Source organism: Nerophis ophidion, linkage group LG21, assembly GCF_033978795.1.
Source record: "Nerophis ophidion isolate RoL-2023_Sa linkage group LG21, RoL_Noph_v1.0, whole genome shotgun sequence".
Lineage (NCBI taxonomy): Eukaryota > Metazoa > Chordata > Actinopteri > Syngnathiformes > Syngnathidae > Nerophis > Nerophis ophidion.
In genome coordinates, this window is record NC_084631.1 from 5,567,735 (window position 1) to 5,587,133 (window position 19,399).

General features: G+C 38.8%; 2 protein-coding genes across 3 annotated transcripts in view; one reads left to right on the forward strand and one right to left on the reverse strand.

Moving 5' to 3' along the window:
- Positions 1-6,534, reverse strand: part of polr3c (polymerase (RNA) III (DNA directed) polypeptide C) — a 45,907-nt gene extending 39,373 nt beyond the window's left edge. The window contains exon 1 of the mRNA XM_061881665.1: positions 6,442-6,534. The gene's annotated coding sequence lies outside the window, so the exon portion shown is untranslated. The remainder of the gene's footprint in view (positions 1-6,441) is intronic.
- rnf115a (ring finger protein 115a) overlaps positions 1-18,215 on the forward strand; it is a 28,247-nt gene extending 10,032 nt beyond the window's left edge. The window contains exons 2-9 of one of the 2 annotated variants that reach the window (XM_061881670.1): positions 6,595-6,653; positions 6,713-6,770; positions 9,825-10,108; positions 10,183-10,251; positions 10,321-10,393; positions 10,501-10,594; positions 17,364-17,479; positions 17,546-18,215. In XM_061881670.1, the coding sequence (XP_061737654.1) occupies positions 6,595-6,653; positions 6,713-6,770; positions 9,825-10,108; positions 10,183-10,251; positions 10,321-10,393; positions 10,501-10,594; positions 17,364-17,479; positions 17,546-17,665 (873 nt within the window). In that variant the 3' untranslated portion in view covers positions 17,666-18,215. The remainder of the gene's footprint in view (positions 1-6,594; positions 6,654-6,712; positions 6,771-9,824; positions 10,109-10,182; positions 10,252-10,320; positions 10,394-10,500; positions 10,595-17,363; positions 17,480-17,545) is intronic. The other variant, XM_061881671.1, reaches the window with a different exon arrangement.
- Positions 18,216-19,399: the final 1,184 nt, after the last annotated feature.

Sequence of the window (19,399 nt, forward strand, 5' to 3'; positions counted from 1 at the left end):
CGCAGGATTAGGTCTCTGCTTTTTGCAGATGATGTGGTCCTGATGGCTTCATCTGACCGGGATCTTCAGCTCTCGCTGGATCTGTTCGCAGCCGAGTGTGAAGCGACCGGAATGAGAATCAGCACCTCCAAGTCCGAGTCCATGGTTCTCGCCCGGAAAAGGGTGGAGTGCCATCTCCGGGTTGGGGAGGAGACCCTGCCCCAAGTGGAGGAGTTCAAGTACCTAGGAGTCTTGTTCACGAGTGGGGGAAGAGTGGATCGTGAGATCGACAGGCGGATCGGTGCGGCGTCTTCAGTAATGCGGACGTTGTACCGATCCGTTGTGGTGAAGAAGGAGCTGAGCCGGAAGGCAAAGCTCTCAATTTACCGGTCGATCTACGTTCCCATCCTCACCTATGGTCATGAGCTTTGGGTCATGACCGAAAGGATAAGATCACGGGTACAAGCGGCCGAAATGAGTTTGGGTCTCTCCCTTAGAGATAGGGTGAGAAGCTCTGCCATCCGGGAGGAACTCAAAGTAAAGCCGCTGCTCCTCCACATCGAGAGGAGCCAGATGAGGTGGTTCGGGCATCTGGTCAGGATGCCATCCGAACGCCTCCCTAGGAAGGTGTTTAGGGCCCGTCCAACCGGTAGGAGGCCACGGGGAAGACCCAGGACACGTTGGGAAGACTATGTCTCCCGGCTGGCCTGGGAACGCATTGGGATCCCCCGGGAAGAGCTAGACTAAGTGGCTGGGGAGAGGGAAGTCTGGGTTTCCCTGCTTAGGCTGTTGCCCCCGCGACCCGACCTCGGATAAGCGGAAAATGATGGATGGATGGATGATTAATAACTGCACTTTGATAAACTCACAGACTGACTATCCATCCATCCATTTTCTACCGCTTGTCCCTGACTAGCACTGGCTAAAATGAATACACGACTTTGTACACATTTACACTGCATGCCAAAGTGGTCCAAATCTGAGTTTTTTTTTCCAGCTGACTGTTTACACTGCAAGTAAAATGTGTTCTTTATCAGACGACAGTGTAAACACGCACAGGCCCCAATGTGGATCCTAAGCTAAAATTTGGTGGCCATATTATATAAATGACTAAGACCATAAAAAGAAATATAAACTGTTTCAGGCTTATTAATAGACTTTGTTTATCTGTTGAAGCTGCACGAGTTTACATGCATGCAATGATTTTTATCCCATATGTCCTATTGTGCCATGGTCTGGGGACAGGCCACAATGATTTTATCTCATATGTCTTATTGTGCCATGGTCTGGGGACAGGCCACAATGATTTTATCTCATATGTCTTATTGTGCCATGGTCTGGGGACAGGCCACAATGATTTTATCTCATATGTCTTATTGTGCCATGGTCTGGGGACAGGCCACAATGATTTTATCCCATATGTCTTATTGTGCCATGGTCTGGGGACAGGCCACAATGATTTTATCCCATATGTCTTATTGTGCCATGGTCTGGGGACAGGCCACAATGATTTTTATCCCATATGTCTTATTGTGCCATGGTCTGGGGACAGGCCACAGAATGTGTAGTGAAGCCTCTGCTGTCATTATATAAACAAACACTAAAGATATTTGACCAAACACTAATAAAGCATCATCACTGCCATATTACCCAAACATATAACATGAGTTTTGATAATTTTATACATTTCTCATAGCTATTTTTAAGTGTCTTAATGGATTAGTCCCTGATGTGATGTGTAAAGAAATAGAAAGATACAGTCGTGAAGGTGTGCAGACTCCAGCTGTAGGGTGAAAAGGTGCCGTCTGCATTTTCAGTGAAAGACTCTCCATCTGTGGAACTCTTTGCCACTGGAGTTAAAGTCACAGTCAGACATTAACATTTTTTCCACAAATCTGAAAAAGTGGCTGAAGGAAAATCAGAAGTGTGGTCACTAGAGCTGGGTGTAGTATGGACAAATGGGGCCAATATTTTTTTATTTTTTTACATTTCTTCATCCTTTTGTATGTGTTTTTCACTTTTCTTTAAAAGCCTAACCAGGGACGAGGGTTGCAAATTGGCCGGTGGCTATAAGTCTTATATACTTTGACATCGGTTTCCTGTGGGTAGCAACGTTTAATCGTACTGTCTCTGTCAAAGAAATGAACAAATGTCGTCTCAACATCACTTGTATGCACAGTTCCATAAAGTCAAAACAAAGGAATTTGACCAGATTCTGTAAATGAATAAGGAAGTCACTACTACAAAATAAAATAAGTCACACCGCAAAATTTACTGTTTTTTACGTGAAAACAAATTAATGTTTGTGTTTGTCTTTCTGTGTGCATATATATATATATATATATATATATATATATATATATATACACACATAAATATGCATTTTGCGTGCGCATATATACATATATATATTAGGGCTGCAAATCTTTGGGTGTCCCTCGATTCAATTCAATATCGATTCTTGAGGTCGCAATTCAATTATAAATGGATTTTTTTCGATTCAACGTGATTCTCGATTCAAAAGGATTCTGTATTCATTCAATACATAGGATTTCATCAGGATCTACCCCAGTCTGCTGACCTGCTAGCAGAGTAGTAGATTTGAAAAAAAAAACTTTTATAATTGTAAAAGAATTTTTTATCAACTGATTGCAATAATGTACATTTATTTTAAGTATTAAACAAACCAAAAATATGACTTATTTTATCTTTGTGAAAACATTGGACACAGTGTGTTGTCAAGCTTATGAGATGCGATGCAAGTGTAAGCCACTGTGACACTATTGTTCTTTTTTATTATTTTTATAAATGTCTAATGATGTCAGTGAGGGATTTTTAATCACTGCTACGCTGAAATTATAACTAATATTGATACTGTTGTTGATAATATTCATTTTTGTTTCACTACTTTTGGTTTGTTCTGTGTCGGGTTTGTGTCTGCTCTCAATTGCTCTGTTTATTGCAGTTCTGAGTGTTGCTGGTTCAGGTTTGGTTTTGGAATTGGATTGCATTGTTATGGTATAGCTGTGTATTGTTTTGTTGGATTGACTAAAACTTTTTTTTTTTTTTTATACTCGCAAAGTGAATCGAATAAGAAAATGTTTTGGCCTGGCTACGCGTAATTCCAGTCTGCTTCGTCACTGACTGCAAACAAACCTGTTGTGTCATTCACACACACACACACACACACACACACACACACACACACACACACACTTGTATTTGTTACCATCTTGAGACCTCCAAAAAAGGCTTACCTCTTTAGGACCACCCTTAATGATATATAAAGATTTGTATTTACAACATTAATAATATATACATACTATAGAAATATACAAAAGCTTGTTGTGAAAAATTAGTTGGAATTTGACAAGAAAAAGGTCACAGTTTCACAAGAAATACTTGGAATTAAATATTATAATAATTCATAATTTTACTAAATTGGCCCTAGTGTGTGAATGTTGTCTGTCTATCTGTGTTGGCCCTGCGATGAGGTGGGGACTTGTCCAGGGTGTACTCCGCCTTCCGCCCGATTGTAGCTGAGATAGGCGCCAGCGCCCCCCGCGACCCCAAAAGAGAATAAGCGGTAGAAAATGGATGGATGGATGGATAATTTTACTGAACGCAAGTCACAATTTTACAAGAAAAACTGAACATTTGTGCAATATCATGATCAAAGGTGGAATTTTACTCAATAACAGTCACTATTTTACAAGAAAAGCTTAAAATTGTGTAAATTTTATGAAAAGTCATAATTTTACTCGACAAAAGTCCCAATTTTATAGGAAAACTTTACAATTTTGGCAATGGTGTAATAATCGGAAATTTTACTTGGCAAAATGATGACAAAAGTCATAATTTTACTCAAAGAATAACTTTTACAAGAACAACAAAAAATTGGGAATATTGTGAATAGTCAGCATTTTGACAAATGTCACCATTTTGCATTAAAAAGTAATTTTACATAAAGTAATAATTTGATGAGAAAATATTGCAAGATTACAGAAAGAATATGAGAAATTGTTCCCAATTTTATAAGAAAAAAGTCGACACATTGTGAGAGACTGCTTTTAGTAAAAAAGAAACTTGTTGAATTTTTTCTTTGTAATTGGTTTTTAATCTTATTTTTTTTTACTTAAAGTTATTATAGTATGTCTCTATATATTTAATTGAATTTTTTTTTTAAATACATTTTGGCCATAGGGGGCGTATTTCAATTTCTTACACACGCTTATTAAATATTTTGACAAGAGAGGGCGCAATTAAAATTTTTACACCCACTTATTTCATATGTTGACCAGAGGGGGGGCACTTTTAAAACCGACATCCATCTATCCATTTTCTACCGCTTATTTCCTTTTGGGGTCACGGGGGGCGCTGGCGCCTATCTTAGCTACCATCGGGCGGAAGGCGGCGTACACCCTGGACAAGTCAGGGCCAACACAGATAGACAGACAACATTCACATTCAAACACTAGGCAGTCAATTTGAAAAAAATCCCTCTTTTTTGGGACCACCCTAACCACCAGGGGGTGCAAATGAGACATTCTCTAATAAATGCAATGGTTTTCAGTATTGGGACCATGATTCATGTCCTAACTTGTTCACACACACACACACACTCTCCTTGTGGCATTCTCTCCTTTCTCAGCTAAGCCTGGCTCCAATGTTGCCACCTGTACGACACGTCAATTTGTGCATACTTCATTCTCCTAACATGACGTGAGCTTATTACCATGAAGTAAAGAAACAAGGCGTGGTTAGCGGAGCAGCTTTGCCTCCGAGGTTACATTCAGTCACCATAATAGACCAGCTTCATTTCCCGTAAACCAGCAGCCAGAAAGTCCATGTTTCATTTTACTACATCCTGTTTTGTTACGTCGTGATGCTGCGTTTGCTCCCCAGGGAAACAAATATTGGAAGTATGTAGGTTATTAGTGGACCTCCGAACGCCAAAGTGTGCCTTATTAAAAAAATTAGCGTAACTATCTCATGTGACAACATTTTTTTATAAAAATGCGCTATGACGGCTGGCAAAAGCGTCCTCGCTGCCCACTCATGACGGGCAGAGGTCACATGATACATGAGCGCGTCAGCATCCTCATCGCTAGCGGCAACAACTCAGAATGTTTGTCAGAGTGGCTGCTTAAACGCTAAAGCCACATATTTTTGTATGCAAGAACCACAATGTTGGGAGTGTTTTTTACCATGACTGTTTTTAACAAAATTGGCCCTGGTGTGTGAATGTGAGTGTGAATGTTGTCTGTCTATCTGTGTTGGCCCTGCGATGAGGTGGCGACTTGTCCAGGGTGTACCCCGCCTTCCGCCCGATTGTAGCTGAGATAGGCGCCAACGCCCCCCGCAACCCCAAAAGGGAATAAGCGGTAGAAAATGGATGGATGGATGGATGTTTTTAACAAAAATTAGTTGCTTTTATTATTATGTCTTTATACATTTTAGTGTAGTTTGCTGTATGATTACATTTTTTTGTAATACCTCATTTGTAAATAAATGTTTTCCTTGCACTAATTTTTTTTCCCAAAATTATGGCAGACTTGTGTTTCTTGTGATTTTATATATTTTTTTAAAAACGAGAAAAAAAAATCAAATTTTATTGACAAACATATATGTAGTGTGGCGGTTGCTTTAAGTACATAATTCACCACACCTGTTTATTTGACTTTGTTGTCATTATTCTATTTTGTACATAACAATGTTCTTGTTTAGCATTTACATATGCAGTTAAGAGTGAGTAATTCGGTGCGGCCCCTTTAAGTGACAGTCAGATTTACCCAAAAGGTGGGGGTTTGTTGTGACCGCCATTTTGAGTCGCTTGATGTAAGAATTCTTTATTCTTCTCTTTCATGGACTAAACGGCTCAAAGATTTTTCAAGTTGTCTTGCTTTCGTGTTACAACTGCAACAGGATACTACTTTTCTCAATAAACATTTTTTTTTCCTAAAAAAAATTCTGCTTCTTCCTAATAAATATTTGTTTCTCCTATATGAGGACTTAATTCTTTTAATATCTCTCTTGATTTATTTTTACATTAAAAAAAAATACTTCTGGTAATTGTCTTATTCGGATTGATTTTTTTTTTTTGTCTGAGATTGTTTTCAAGATACATTTTCTGCAATATCTCCAACAATTATCTAGATTTGCTGTCTATGGTTCCTCTTTCGTCCATGTTTGTTTTTGTGGTTCTTTTTTAAAACATCTTTTTTTTTAATATTATAATATTTTCTCTAATGCTGTGCTTCTCAGATAGGGGGCAGGGTGCCATGATATGAACGAGGGAGGGTAAGAGGCAATAGCAAAATAACATATACCATATTTTCCGGGTTATAGAGCGCTCCAGTATTTAAGCCGCACTCATCAAGTTGGAGCAGAAAATAATATTTTGACATATTACCTGTAGATACATACCAGTGCAAAATATTTTTTACATGTTTATTTACATACCTCAATTGATTCCAAGTGGTGTTCGGTCACACGGCAGTAAAATGGCTAATGGACCCACTTGTTAGCTCTCCAATCATCACCATTTTCTCTGTGTGGGAATATGTTAAAAAAAGAATTGTAGTTTTAACCAAAACTGTACTTTTGTGTACGTAGGAATATGTGTGCCCTCACTGTGACTCGGGCTTCATAGAAGAAGTGACAGAAGATTCCAGGTAAGTTTTGTGACTCCATAAATGCTCTGATCTCCACTTATCTCCTGTCGTGTTCCCAGCAGTCTCTTGGAGGGCGGAACCAACGGGCTCGACGACACAACCAGCGAGTTTGCAGAGGTACGAGGCACACACACTGTAAAAAGTCAGTGTTCAAAAACAAGAAAAGAAAAATACAAAAATGAGGGGTATTTTATTTGAACTAAGCCAAATTATCTGCCAATAGAACAAGAAAATTCCGCTGGTCAAGACTTTCCAAAACAAGTAAAAATTAGTTAACCTCAATGAATCCAAAATACCTTAAAATAAGTAAATTCTCACTAATAACAATTGCACTTTTCCTGGTAGAAAAACAATTAAGACCTTTTTGCTCAATATGTTGAAAATATTCGTAAATTAAGTAAATGCTACTGCCATTATCTTCACATAATGATATGTGCTGGGCATAATTTTTTTTTTCATGCTTGAAGTAAAAAATTATTACTTTAAAAAAGTGGTTTTATACTTGTGAGTAGAGATGTCTGATAATATCGGACTGTTGATATTATCGGCCGATAAATGCTTTAAAATGTGATATCGGAAATTACCGGTATTGGTTTCAAAAAGTAAACTTCATGACTTTTCAAAACGCCGCTGTACACAGACGTAAGGAGAAGTACGGAGCGCCGATAAACCTTATAGGCCAGGGGCGCTCACACTTTTTCTGCAGGCGAGCTACTTTTCAATTGACCAAGTCGAGGAGATCTACCTCATTCCTATTTATAATTATTTATTTATGAAAGAGACATTTTTGTTAACAAGTTAATGGTGTTTAATGATAATACAAGCATGTTTAACACACATAGATTCCTTTCTTTCATGAAGACAAGAATATAAGTTGGTGTATTACCTGATTCTGATGACTTGCATTGATTGGAATCAGACAGTGGTGCTGATAACGTCCGCATTTTCAAATGGAGGGAAAAAAAAAGTCCTCCTTTCTGTCCAATACCACATGAAAGTGGTTGGATTTGGCATCTCATTTGTCCAACTTGCATACTCGTTTTTAAACACTTTGTTATGAGAGTAGCATATGTGTGTGGCCCTTTAATGTCTGGCAGCAGGTGAGTGACGTCAGTGACTGTGCGGGTGGGCAAGCAAGTGAGTGTGCGGTCGCTGAGGGCGGGGGAGAAATACATTGGCATCAAACTCCGTAGCTTGCTAGCTTTCTGAGACTCTTATTTTGTTAGCACAGGCAGGATGAAACAGGTCTTTTATGGTGAAGACAGGAACTGTGCAGTCGGTCTTTAGAGTTTTGACAGTAGGTACGGAGTCTCTAGAAATAAAATGTGTTTCTCTGCGTCCGCCCTGTTAGTGATTTTTTTCTTAAATATGAGCTCGCAGCAGCCAGCGTCATCTCACAAGATCCTCGGGTGCCGAGAATGTCAAACAACTGACGAAAGTGAAGTCTTGGTATGATTGATGATTGCTCATTTTTATGTCTATTTTTTAATGCCCGGCTTGAGATCGACTGACACACCCTCCGAGATCGACCAGTCGATCGCGATCAACGTAATGCTCACCCCTGTTATAGGCACTGCCTTTGCGTGCCGGTCCAATCACATAATATGTACGGCTTTTCCCACACACAAGTGAATGCAACGTATACTTGGTCAACAGCCATACAGGTCACACTGGGGGTGGCCGTATAAACACTTTGTTTGGTGTGAAACCACACCAAACAAGAATGACAAACACATTTGGGGAGAACATTCGCTCTGAAACACAACAGAACAAATACCCAGAACCCTTGCAGCACTAACTCTTCCGGGACGCTACAATATACACCCTCAGCTACCCCTCACCCCCACCTCAACCTCATGCTCTCTCAGGGAGAGCATGTCCCAAATTCCAAAGTGCGGTTTTGAGGCATGTTTAAAAAAATAAATAAATAATGCACTTTGTGAAAGTCAAAGTATAGTATTTCCCATATTTGTAGTGGGTGTCAGTATTATCTCAGGGAGAGCATGTCCCAAATTCCAAACTGCTGTTTTGAGGCATGTTAAAAAAAAATAATGCACTTTGTGACTTCAATAATAAATATGGCAGTGCCATGTTGGCATTTTTTCCATAACTTGAGTTGATTTATTTTGGAAAACCATTTTACATTGTTTAATGCAGCGGGGCATCACAACAGAATTAGGCATAACAATGTGTTAATTCCACGACTATCGGTATCGGTCGATATCAGAATCTGTAATTAACAGTTGGACAACATGGGGATATCGGCGAAAAAGCCATTATCGGACATCTCTACTTGTGAGTGTTGATGACACAGCTTTGCATCAGTTGATATTCTAGTTTCAAGCATGTTTTAATCAATATAGATCAGGGGTCACCAACCTTTTTGAAACCAAGAGCTACTTCTTGGGTACTGATTATTGCAAATGGCTACCACTTTGATACACACTTAAATAAATTGCCAGAAATAGCAAATTTGCTCAATTTACCTTTAATAAATAAATCTATATATACAAAATAATGGGTTTTTCTGTCTGTCATTCCGTCGTACATTTTTTTTCCTTTTACAGATGGTTTTTTGTAGAGAATAAATGATGAAAAAAACACTTAATTGATCGGGTTAAAAGAGAAAACACGAAAAAAATGAAAATTTAATTTTGAAACATAGTTTATCTTCAATTTTGACTCTTTAAAATTCAAAATTCAACCGAAAAAAATGGAGAAAAACTAGCTAATTCGAATCTTTTTGAAAAAATAAAAAAAATAATTAATGGAACATCATTAGTATTTTTTCCTGATTAAGATTAATTTTAGAATTTTGATGACATGTTTTTAATAGGTCAAAATCCAATCTGCACTTTGGTATGATATATAACCAATTGGATCAAGCTATATTTCTAACAAAGAAAAATCATTATTTCTTCTAGATTTTCCAGAATAAAAATTTAAAAATAAATTTAAAAGACTTTGAAATAAGATTTAAATTTGATTCTACAGATTTTCTAGATTTGCCAGAATAATTTTTTGAATTTTAATCATAAAATCTGCTTAAGTGAGAAGAATGATCTTATCAGACAGAAAATAAGCAAATATTACCCTGATTTGAGATATTTAATCTTACTTAGATTTCCGTCTTTGCAGTGCATTTGTCAACTCACCCCTCTTGTCTTGCAGCTCTGGCACCTGCTGCTGATGGAGCGACCTTTTTCAGCAGACAACGACAACCCCGACTCGGAGCCTCGGCTCCCCGGGGGGCGCTTGAGCGCCTTTGGCGACTTAGGAGGGTTTGGAGGCGGACCCATCCGAGGCTCGGTACCCGCCGGCCTGGGGGGATCCATAGTGGGCTCGCTGGGCACCGGGGACCACTGGGGGCCGGCGCGTCCCCCCCGCCACCACAGCCAGAGGATATACAGATCCAGAGTCAGCACTCGACCCGACCGCTCGCCTGCTGTGGAAGGGTTAGCGTCAGCCGCTGAGTCAGCATTTCCCTCGCACATAAAACCGTTCATCATTTTGATCTTACCTCTCTCAGGATTGTACAACAGTTCCTCGCCGGTCTCTTTGCCAACTCCGGGGTCCCTGGTTTGCCGCCCCTGTCATGGTAAGACCACCACTGCCCCCTCCCCTCTCTTTTCATTCGGATTCCAGTCTGACCCTCGTCTCCCACCAGGACAGGGATGCTGCATTCTAACCCTGGAGACTACGCCTGGGGACATGGAGGACTAGACGCTGTCATAACACAAGTACAACCACCATTGAAGAACCCGCTCTTCTCATGTGTGTCCACTTAACACGTGTGTGTGTGTGTGTGTGTGTGTGTGTGTGTGTGTGTGTGTGTGTGTGTGTGTAGTTACTAGGTCAGCTGGACAACACCGGACCTCCTCCAGCGGAGAAAGAGAGGATCTCGTCCCTGCCTTTTGTCAATATTTCTCAGGAGCAAGCAGGTAAGGTTTTCTTTCTTCTTGGTTTTATTCATCAAGCTCCTTTTACAAAAGTTGGGATCAGCGCCCCGTACTTTGTGCGTCTGTCAGCTTTAGGGTTGGCTACCAAGTTCTGTGCTTTTAGACAGACACAATTACGTCCGCACTACCGGGTATTGATTCACGTTCAATCCAACCGTGCCAATTTTCAATAATTTTGTTGCACGTCACAGATTCACGTGAACTATCAGTCAAGCAGCACTCAGGGTGGACTTAGCCAAATCTCCCTATGAAGTTCCAGTTTTCAACACCAACAAAGCAAGTATGCCTGGTAACAGTGGCAGGCCGTGCGTTCCCCACCTAGGCCTTCAGTAATGTCCGACTTCAATGATTGCCTCTCAAAATAACATCAATGATGTCACCACATGACCATTTGTGGAGAAATACTATACAGGAACACATTTACGAACTACTGGGCATTGTACAAAACGTGTTTTTTTTCTGGCGCATTTAAAAATCAATAAAGCCGCATCAGCAATTAAAACATATCTTATGTGGTGCTGTCAAAATTTAATTTCAAAAAACACATTAAACTTGGAAAAAAAAAAAGGAAGTATAATATCTGGGGTTGGCTGACCTGGTCTCACAAGATGTAGTTTCTTATTAAATATCCTTCTTGAAAATGGCCTTGCAAATATATGTGTTGTCTTGTCTAATCAATAATAAATGGGGGGGCATAGCTCGGTTGGTAGAGTGGCCGTGCCAGCAACTTGAGGGTTGCAGGTTCGATTCCCACTTGTGCCATCCTAGTCACTGCCGTTGTGTCCTTGGGCAAGACACTTTACCCACCTGCTCCCAGTGCCACCCACACTGGTTTAAATGTAACTTAGATATTGGGTGTCACTATGTAAAGCGCTTTGAGTCACTTGAGAAAAGCGCTATATAAATATAATTCACTTCACTAATCATAAAAGATGCAGACGAGGCGTGTTGCCCGACTTCTTAAAAGTTTACTCCACAGGGTGCTCATCAAAATCATGGCTAAACGCGGCTACCACGCATGCTCCACACTACTGTGGCATGCTGGGTAATGGAGTTCTTATGTTACTTAGGTCAGTGGACCTCAACCACTGGGCCGCAGAATAATTTATACATTTTTTGTATTTAAAAAAAAAAAAAAAATATTAAATCAACATGAAAAACACAAGATGCACTTACAATTAGTGCACCAACCCAAAAAAACTCGCTTTTTCATGACACAAAAAAATAAAATAAAAAAAGAATATTCCCCCCCTGACGAGCCGCGGGACAAATTATCAAGTGTTGACCGGTCCGCAGCTACAAAAAGGTCGGGGACCACTGACCTAGGTCAGAACATGACTATATATCTGCCTTAGACCAGCTTGAAGGCTTTACTGACAATAACGCGTGATCTGATTGGCTAGCGCAACTGTCTGTCAAATGTTTGTGTCCGTGCTCACATTGTTGATTCTGAAAGCCCTGGCAGATTTGGTGCAGCGTGGCAACATGATCTAGCTGATTTCTGATTGGATGAAAACAACAGCAATATGACATGAAGAGAATATGAATACTTTTATCTTTAATTAAGATCGTGATTTCTGGTTATGTTAGGCCTTGCAGGCACTGAAGGCACACCACAGCTTGGTAGAAAAAGCATAAACATAAATTAAGGCTTCCAGAATGTGCTTTGACAGGCTACTATTTGCATTAGCAATTTTACATGGGAATTTTAACCCCTCCAAATGTGGTATTGAAAACTACTACTAAGATCAGACCGGGGCAAAATTCAGCCTGTTTAGATTTTCAATGCAGCTCACCGTACATTTCCATATATTTTAATTTAGACCTTTAACATCCAAACTGTAGCCACCATTATTATAGTCTGCAATGCTGTTTTCAAATCTTGAACTATAGAAAGTATTGCAACGGTTGGAATCTGCGCTTTTGAGTGAACTACGGGTTATTACAGTAATCTTTGTGTCAGCTGCTGAGACGAGGCACAAAGCTCAGTGGGCGGGGTTTGTTTCCAGAGCAACCAGCCTGAAACGCGGTTGTCGGGGACTGACGCGGAAGCAAATCATTACAACCAAGTTCTGCAAAAAAGTGATATTATATCAGATTGTTAGTGTGCGTGTTTCACCGTGTTTGTAGAGATGTCATCGAGTAGGTGGCAACGTTCATATGTTGTTAATAATCAGTGTTTTATATGTAATATTTTTAATTCTACAGTCTTTATTATCATGTACATTCTGGGTGTCAATCCGTAAAAAAAAAGGACAATTCCATTAGGGGTTTTTTTTTTTCTGGTGTTCTGTCATGTTTGTAGCATTTTGTCAGACATTGTGAGTTTTTCTAGTAAATTTTTTTTTTTCTATGTGGCCCCCGAGTCAGACTGAGATGAACTTTAGTATCAAACCATTTACAATACTTACTAGGGGTGTGGGATAAAATTGATTCGAATACGAATTGCGATTCTCACGTTGTGCGATTCAGAATAAATTCTCTTTTTTTTTTTTTATCTAAAATTTTTTTGATTTTTTTTTTTTTTTTAATCAATCCAACAAACCACTACACAGCAATACCATAACAATGCAATCCAATTCCAAAACCAAACCTGACCCAGCAACACTCAGAACTGCAATAAACAGAGCAATTGAGGAGACTCAAACACGACACAAAAGTAGTGAAACAAAAATGAATATTATCAACAACAGTATCAATATTAGTTATAATTTCAGCATAGCAGTGATTAAAAATCCCTCATTGACATTATCAGACATTTATAATAAATAATAAAAAAGAACAATAGTTTCACAGTGGCTTACACTTGCATGGCATCTCATAAGCTTGACAACACACTGTGTCCAATGTTTTCACACAGATAAAATAAGTCATGTTTTTGTTCGTTTAAAAGTTAAAACAAATGTACATTATTGCAATCAGTTAATAAAACTTTGTCCTTTACAATTATAAAAGCTTTTTTTTATTAAAATCTACTACTCTGCTAGCATGTCATTAGACTGGGGTAGATCCTGCTGAAATCTTATGTATTGAATGAATACAGAACAGTTTTGAATCGGAAAAATATCGTTTTTGAATCGAGAATCGCGTTGAATCGAAAAAAAATCGATTTATAATCGAATCGTGACCCCAAGAATCGATATTGAATCGAATCGTGCGACACCCAAAGATTGGCAGCCCTAATACTTACAGTATAAACACATCGGGTGCAACATAAAATATTCAGCTTCCTGGACAAATTTACTTCTGAGTTAGAAAACATACCATAGAAAACCTACACATTACTGCCATCTAATGTCTTGGAAGTGTATTGCAAATGGAATGATAAACTATAACAACTGGACAGCACAATTATCATCATCAGCTCATTTTAATTGTTAGGCTACATCAGGGGTCGGGAACCTTTTTGGCTGAGAGAGCCATACAAGCCAAATATTTTTAAAAGTATTTCCGTGAGAGCCATATCATTTATTTATTTTAAACACTGCATACAACTATAAGCATGCATTTTTAAGAAAGACCAACATTTTTAGAGAATAATAAGTCTCTTATTCTTTTTAATAACATTATAACAATAATAGCCTCAGAATAACAACCAAAAATAAATAAAATACTTCTTACCATTAATGCGACTTCTTGAACAGGTGCGGTAAAAACCGGATGGATGGATGAAAATGCATGAGAATGTTTTAGATTTTGAACGTTCTTTTTAACACTTTGATTACCAGCGGAATTATTCAGTACTTATCGCTGTTAAGCAATGTCAGCTCAGATTTATCTGAGAGCCAGATGCAGTCATCAAAAGAGCCACATCTGGCTCTAGAACCATAGGTTCCCTACCCCTGGACTATATCATCAAACAATTTATCAACACACAAAAGAAAATAATGGTACCGTAAACTACTAGTGTCTAATTGGTACCGAAGGGATTCAAATGTGAACTGTACTATCCATCACTACTAGGGTTGTACGGTATACCGGTTTTAGTATAGTACCAAGATATTAATAAATGATAAATGGGTTGTACTTGTATAGCGCTTTTCTACCTTCAAGGTACTCAAAGCGCTTTGACACTACTTCCACATTTACCCATTCACACACACATTCACACACTGATGGAGGGAGCTGCCATGCAAGGCGCTAACCAGCACCCATCAGGAGCAAGGGTGAAGTGTCTTGCTCAGGACACAACGGACGTGATGAGGTTGGTACTAGGTGGGATTTGAACCAGTGACCCTCGGGTTGCGCACGGCCACTCTCCCACTGCGCCACGCTGTCCCTTAAATGAATATAGTTAGGTACTATACCGCCTCTAAAAAGTAGCTCACCGGCGTCAACATGTAAACAAACGCCATTGATGGATCTACACCTGACATCCACTGTAATGATACCAAGTACTGTAGTGTATGTAGTCGATACTACTATGATTACGTCGATATTGTTTGGCATCGCAACATCTTTTTTCCTTTTTTAAAAACGTATATCGTATTTTTCGGAATATAAGTCGCACCTGCCGAAAATGCATAAGAACGAAGGAAAAAAACGTATAAGCCGCATTTTTGGGGGAAGTTTATTTGATAAAACCCAACACCAAGAATAGACATTTGAAAGGCAATTTAAACTAAAGAATAGTGAACAACAGGCTGAATAAGTGTATGTTATATGAGGCATAAATAACCAACTGCTATGTTAACCTAACATATTATGGTAAGAGTCATTCAAATAACTATAACATATAGAACATGATATAAGTTTACCAAACTGTCACTTCTAATCAACAAATCCCATACAATCTTATACGTCTAGTCTCTTACGTGAACGAGCTAAATAATATTATTTGATATTTTACGGTAATGTGTTAATAATTTCACACAAGTCGCAAAACTATGAAAAAAACTGCGACTTATAGTCCGAAAAATACGGTACTATGTTTATAAAGTCAGGAAGTATGTCCCTGGACACATGAGGACTTTGAATGTGACCAATGTATGATCCTGTAACTACTTGGTATCGGATAGAATCCCAAAACTAATGTAAAGTATCAAACAGAAGAATAAGTGATTATTACATTTTAACACAGGGGTGTCCAAACTTTTTCCACTTAGGGCCGCAGACTATAAAATCCAAGCAAGCGGGGCCATTTTGACATTTTTTAATTTTAATAACCAATACAATACATGTATAACCAATATACATTTAGGCCTTCACTCAGGCTTGATCCCAGGGATCCATAAGGGTTTTGGTCAAAAAAATATAAAAAATGTGTCATTATTCAGTATTATTTTGTTTTATTATTATTCAAGTTTTAAATCTCCAGATCAACATTAGGTCCATCTGTCAATATAATGATTTTAAAGATTAAAGTTGTATGCTCTTTTTGTCAAAGAAAACCCTGTTTTTTGATGGAAAAAAACACAAAATATGCAATATTATCACCCAATATTTTTTTTAAGTGGAATATTGGAGATTATATAATAATTGGAGCCTTAAAAAAGTCACTAATAATAACATCATTGATTTTAATTCATTATTATTTTTTGAGAAATGACAATAAAAAAACAAATCACACTAAAATGATTGGGGATCCAAAAGGGTCCGACTCATTAAAGTGTTAGAAAATAAATTATAAACATTTTTTTACTGTTTACTTTTAACTCAATAATCTCAAGATCGACTTGAGATCCATCCGTCAATTCTAAGTTTTATTGTTGTTTACGTTTTTGTTTGTTCATTTTAGGCCCTTCTTTGAAAACACAGCTCAGTTTTTTATATGGCAAACACAAAATATGCAACATTTTCCCCAAAAAATATCTCAAAGTGGAAAATTTAACGTGACGTACTTGGAGCCTTGAATAGGTCAATAATTCATAATGACATTGATTTTGATTCATTATTTTTTTTAAAGAAAGAAACAGCCAGCATGACAGCTTTGTGTTATTAGAGTAAAAATTGTGAAGTGAATTATATTTATATAGCGCTTTTCTCTAGTGACTCAAAGCGCTTTACATAGTGAAACCCAATATCTAAGTTACATTTAAACCAGTGTGGGTGGCACTGGGAGCAGGTGGGTAAAGTGTCTTGCCCAAGGACACAACGGCAGTGACTAGGATGGCAGAAGCGGGAATCGAACCTGCAACCCTCAAGTTACTGGCACGGCCACTCTACCAACCGAGCTATGCCGGTTGGTAGAGTTGTTACATTGCACCCGTTTGCTCTTTTATATCACTTTTTATGTTTTCAATCTTTTTCAAATGTGCCGTGGGGCCGTTAAAAAAATGACCTGCGGGTCGCACTTTGGACATTCTTGTTTCAACAGAAGTGTAGATAGAACATGTTAAAAGAGAAAGTAAGCAGTTAATAGCAATAAATGAACAAGTGGATTAATAATTAATTTTCTGCCACTTGTTCTTAATAATGTTGACAAAATAATAGACAGATAAATGACACAATATGTTACTGCATATGTCAGCAGCTAAATTAGGAGCCTTTGTTTGTTTACTTACTAATAAAAGACAAATTGTCTTGTATGTTCACTATTTTATTTAAGGACAAACTTGCAATAAGAAACATATGTTTAATGTACCCCAAGATTTTTGGTTAAAATACAGCCAATAATGACATTTTTGTGGTACCCTTCATTTAGAAAAGTATCGACATAAATGTTGGTATCGGGACAACCCTACTCTACATAACATAAATCTTCTGTAAAGCGCCTTTGCAGCAATGACTGACATGTGCTGTCCCCCCACAGACTGTTGTATGGAATGTCCTGTGTGCAAAGAGGACTTTGAGGCGGGTGAAGCGGTGCGCCAGCTGCCCTGCAACCACTTCTTCCACTCAGACTGTATAGTACCGTGGCTGGAGATGGTGAGTGCCCACTACACACCTTGGCTCTGTGACCGTGGGCTGACGCCATGTTGTCGTCGTGGTTAGCACGACACGTGTCCCGTGTGTAGGAAGAGTTTAAACGGAGAAGACAGCAGCAGCCAGCCCCCGTCACAGCCCCCCTCCCTCTCCATGGACCCCCGCACACAGGAGAGATGGTCCTTCTGAGACGCTTCTCGCCTACCTCGGCATCATGTTTGATCCCATTGCTCTTTATTTTCTGTTTTAAGGTCTCCTTTCCATACACGCGCTTCTTAAACCCTCACTTTTGAGGTCAGCTGCTGTCCTTTTTGATCAATCAATGAATGAACAAGGATCGTCCCTTTAGACCTCATCGCCGTTAATGAGTATGGAGTTACACACACACACACACACACACACACACACACACACACACACACGTCATTACTGTTGCCATTCTAACTTTTCCTAAAGGGAAACCATCACATTGCTCAAATTCAAGTCTTCGAAGCCTCCCCCCTGGTGTATATATTCTAATTCTGTCATTTAATCCATCTGTTTATGACGTTCATATTTTTATCATCATTTTTTTTTTTTTGTAATTGTAAATAATTGTAGTCCAAAAAAAAAAAAAAAGGGTTGCAAAGAAAAAAACATCATTGGAGGCGCAAATGTGAAATGTGTTTAACAAGTTGTATATTATATAAATGAAAATAAATATGTCTATGATGTATTAATAAAGTGACCAAAAAACATGGTTTCATTCTCGGGTTTTTTTTTTTTTCATCAGAATGATTTAAAGGCCTACTGAAAGCCACTATGGCATAGCTCGGTTGGTAGAGTGGCCGTGCCTGCAACTTGAGGGTTGCAGGTTCGATTCCCGCTTGTGCCATCCTAGTTACTGCCGTTGTGTCCTTGGGCAGGAGACTTTACCCACCTGCTCCCAGTGCCACCCACACTGGTTTAAATGTAACTTAGATATTGGGTTTCACTATGTAAAGCGCTTTGAGTCACTAGAGAAAAGCGCTATATAAATATAATTCACTTCACTACTAGCGACCACGCAGTCTGATAGTTTATATATCAATGATGAAATATTAACATTGCAACACATGCCAATACGGCCGCTTTAGTTTACTAAATTGCAATTTTAAATTTCCCGCTAAGTGTCCTGTTGAAAACGTCGCGGAAAGATGACGCGTGTTTGTGACGTTATTGGTTGGAGGCGACATATTAGCCCAGCACCACTTGCGGCTAAAAGTAGTATCTTTTCATCGCATAATTACACAGTATTCTGGACATCTGTGTTGCTGAATCTTTTGCAATTTGTTCAATTAATAATGGAGACGTCAAAGTAGAAAGATGGAGGTGGGAAGCTTTTAGCCTTTAGCCACACAAACACACGGTGTTTCCTTGTTTAAAATTCCCAGAGATGAAGCTTTACTATGGATCAGAGCGGTCAAACAAACATGGATCCCGACTACATGTCAACCGGCAGTTTTCGGTTAGAAAATTGTGGTAAAATGTCCATGCAGCTGCCGTGACTTCTCTCAGATACTGGCGTCAACACACCCCTCCAACTATCAGGTACTATTCAACTCACTAAAACACTAGCAACACAATAGAAAGATAAGGGATTTCCCAGAATTATCCTTGCAAATGTGTCTGAAAACATCTGAATCGCTCACAATGCAATCGCCTTTATTTTAAAAATTTTTTTTTTTTCTAGTCCTTCGCTATCAATATTCTCAGCCACGAATCTTTCATTCTCGCTCAAATTAATGGGGAAATTGTCGTTTTCTCGGTCTGAATAGCTGTTTTTGTTGGAGGCTCCCGTTATAAACAATGTGAGGAGCCCTCCCAATTTTGACAGATGTCTGCTACTTCCGGAACAGGCAGGGCTTTTTTATTAGCGACCAAAAGTTGCAAACTTTATCGTCC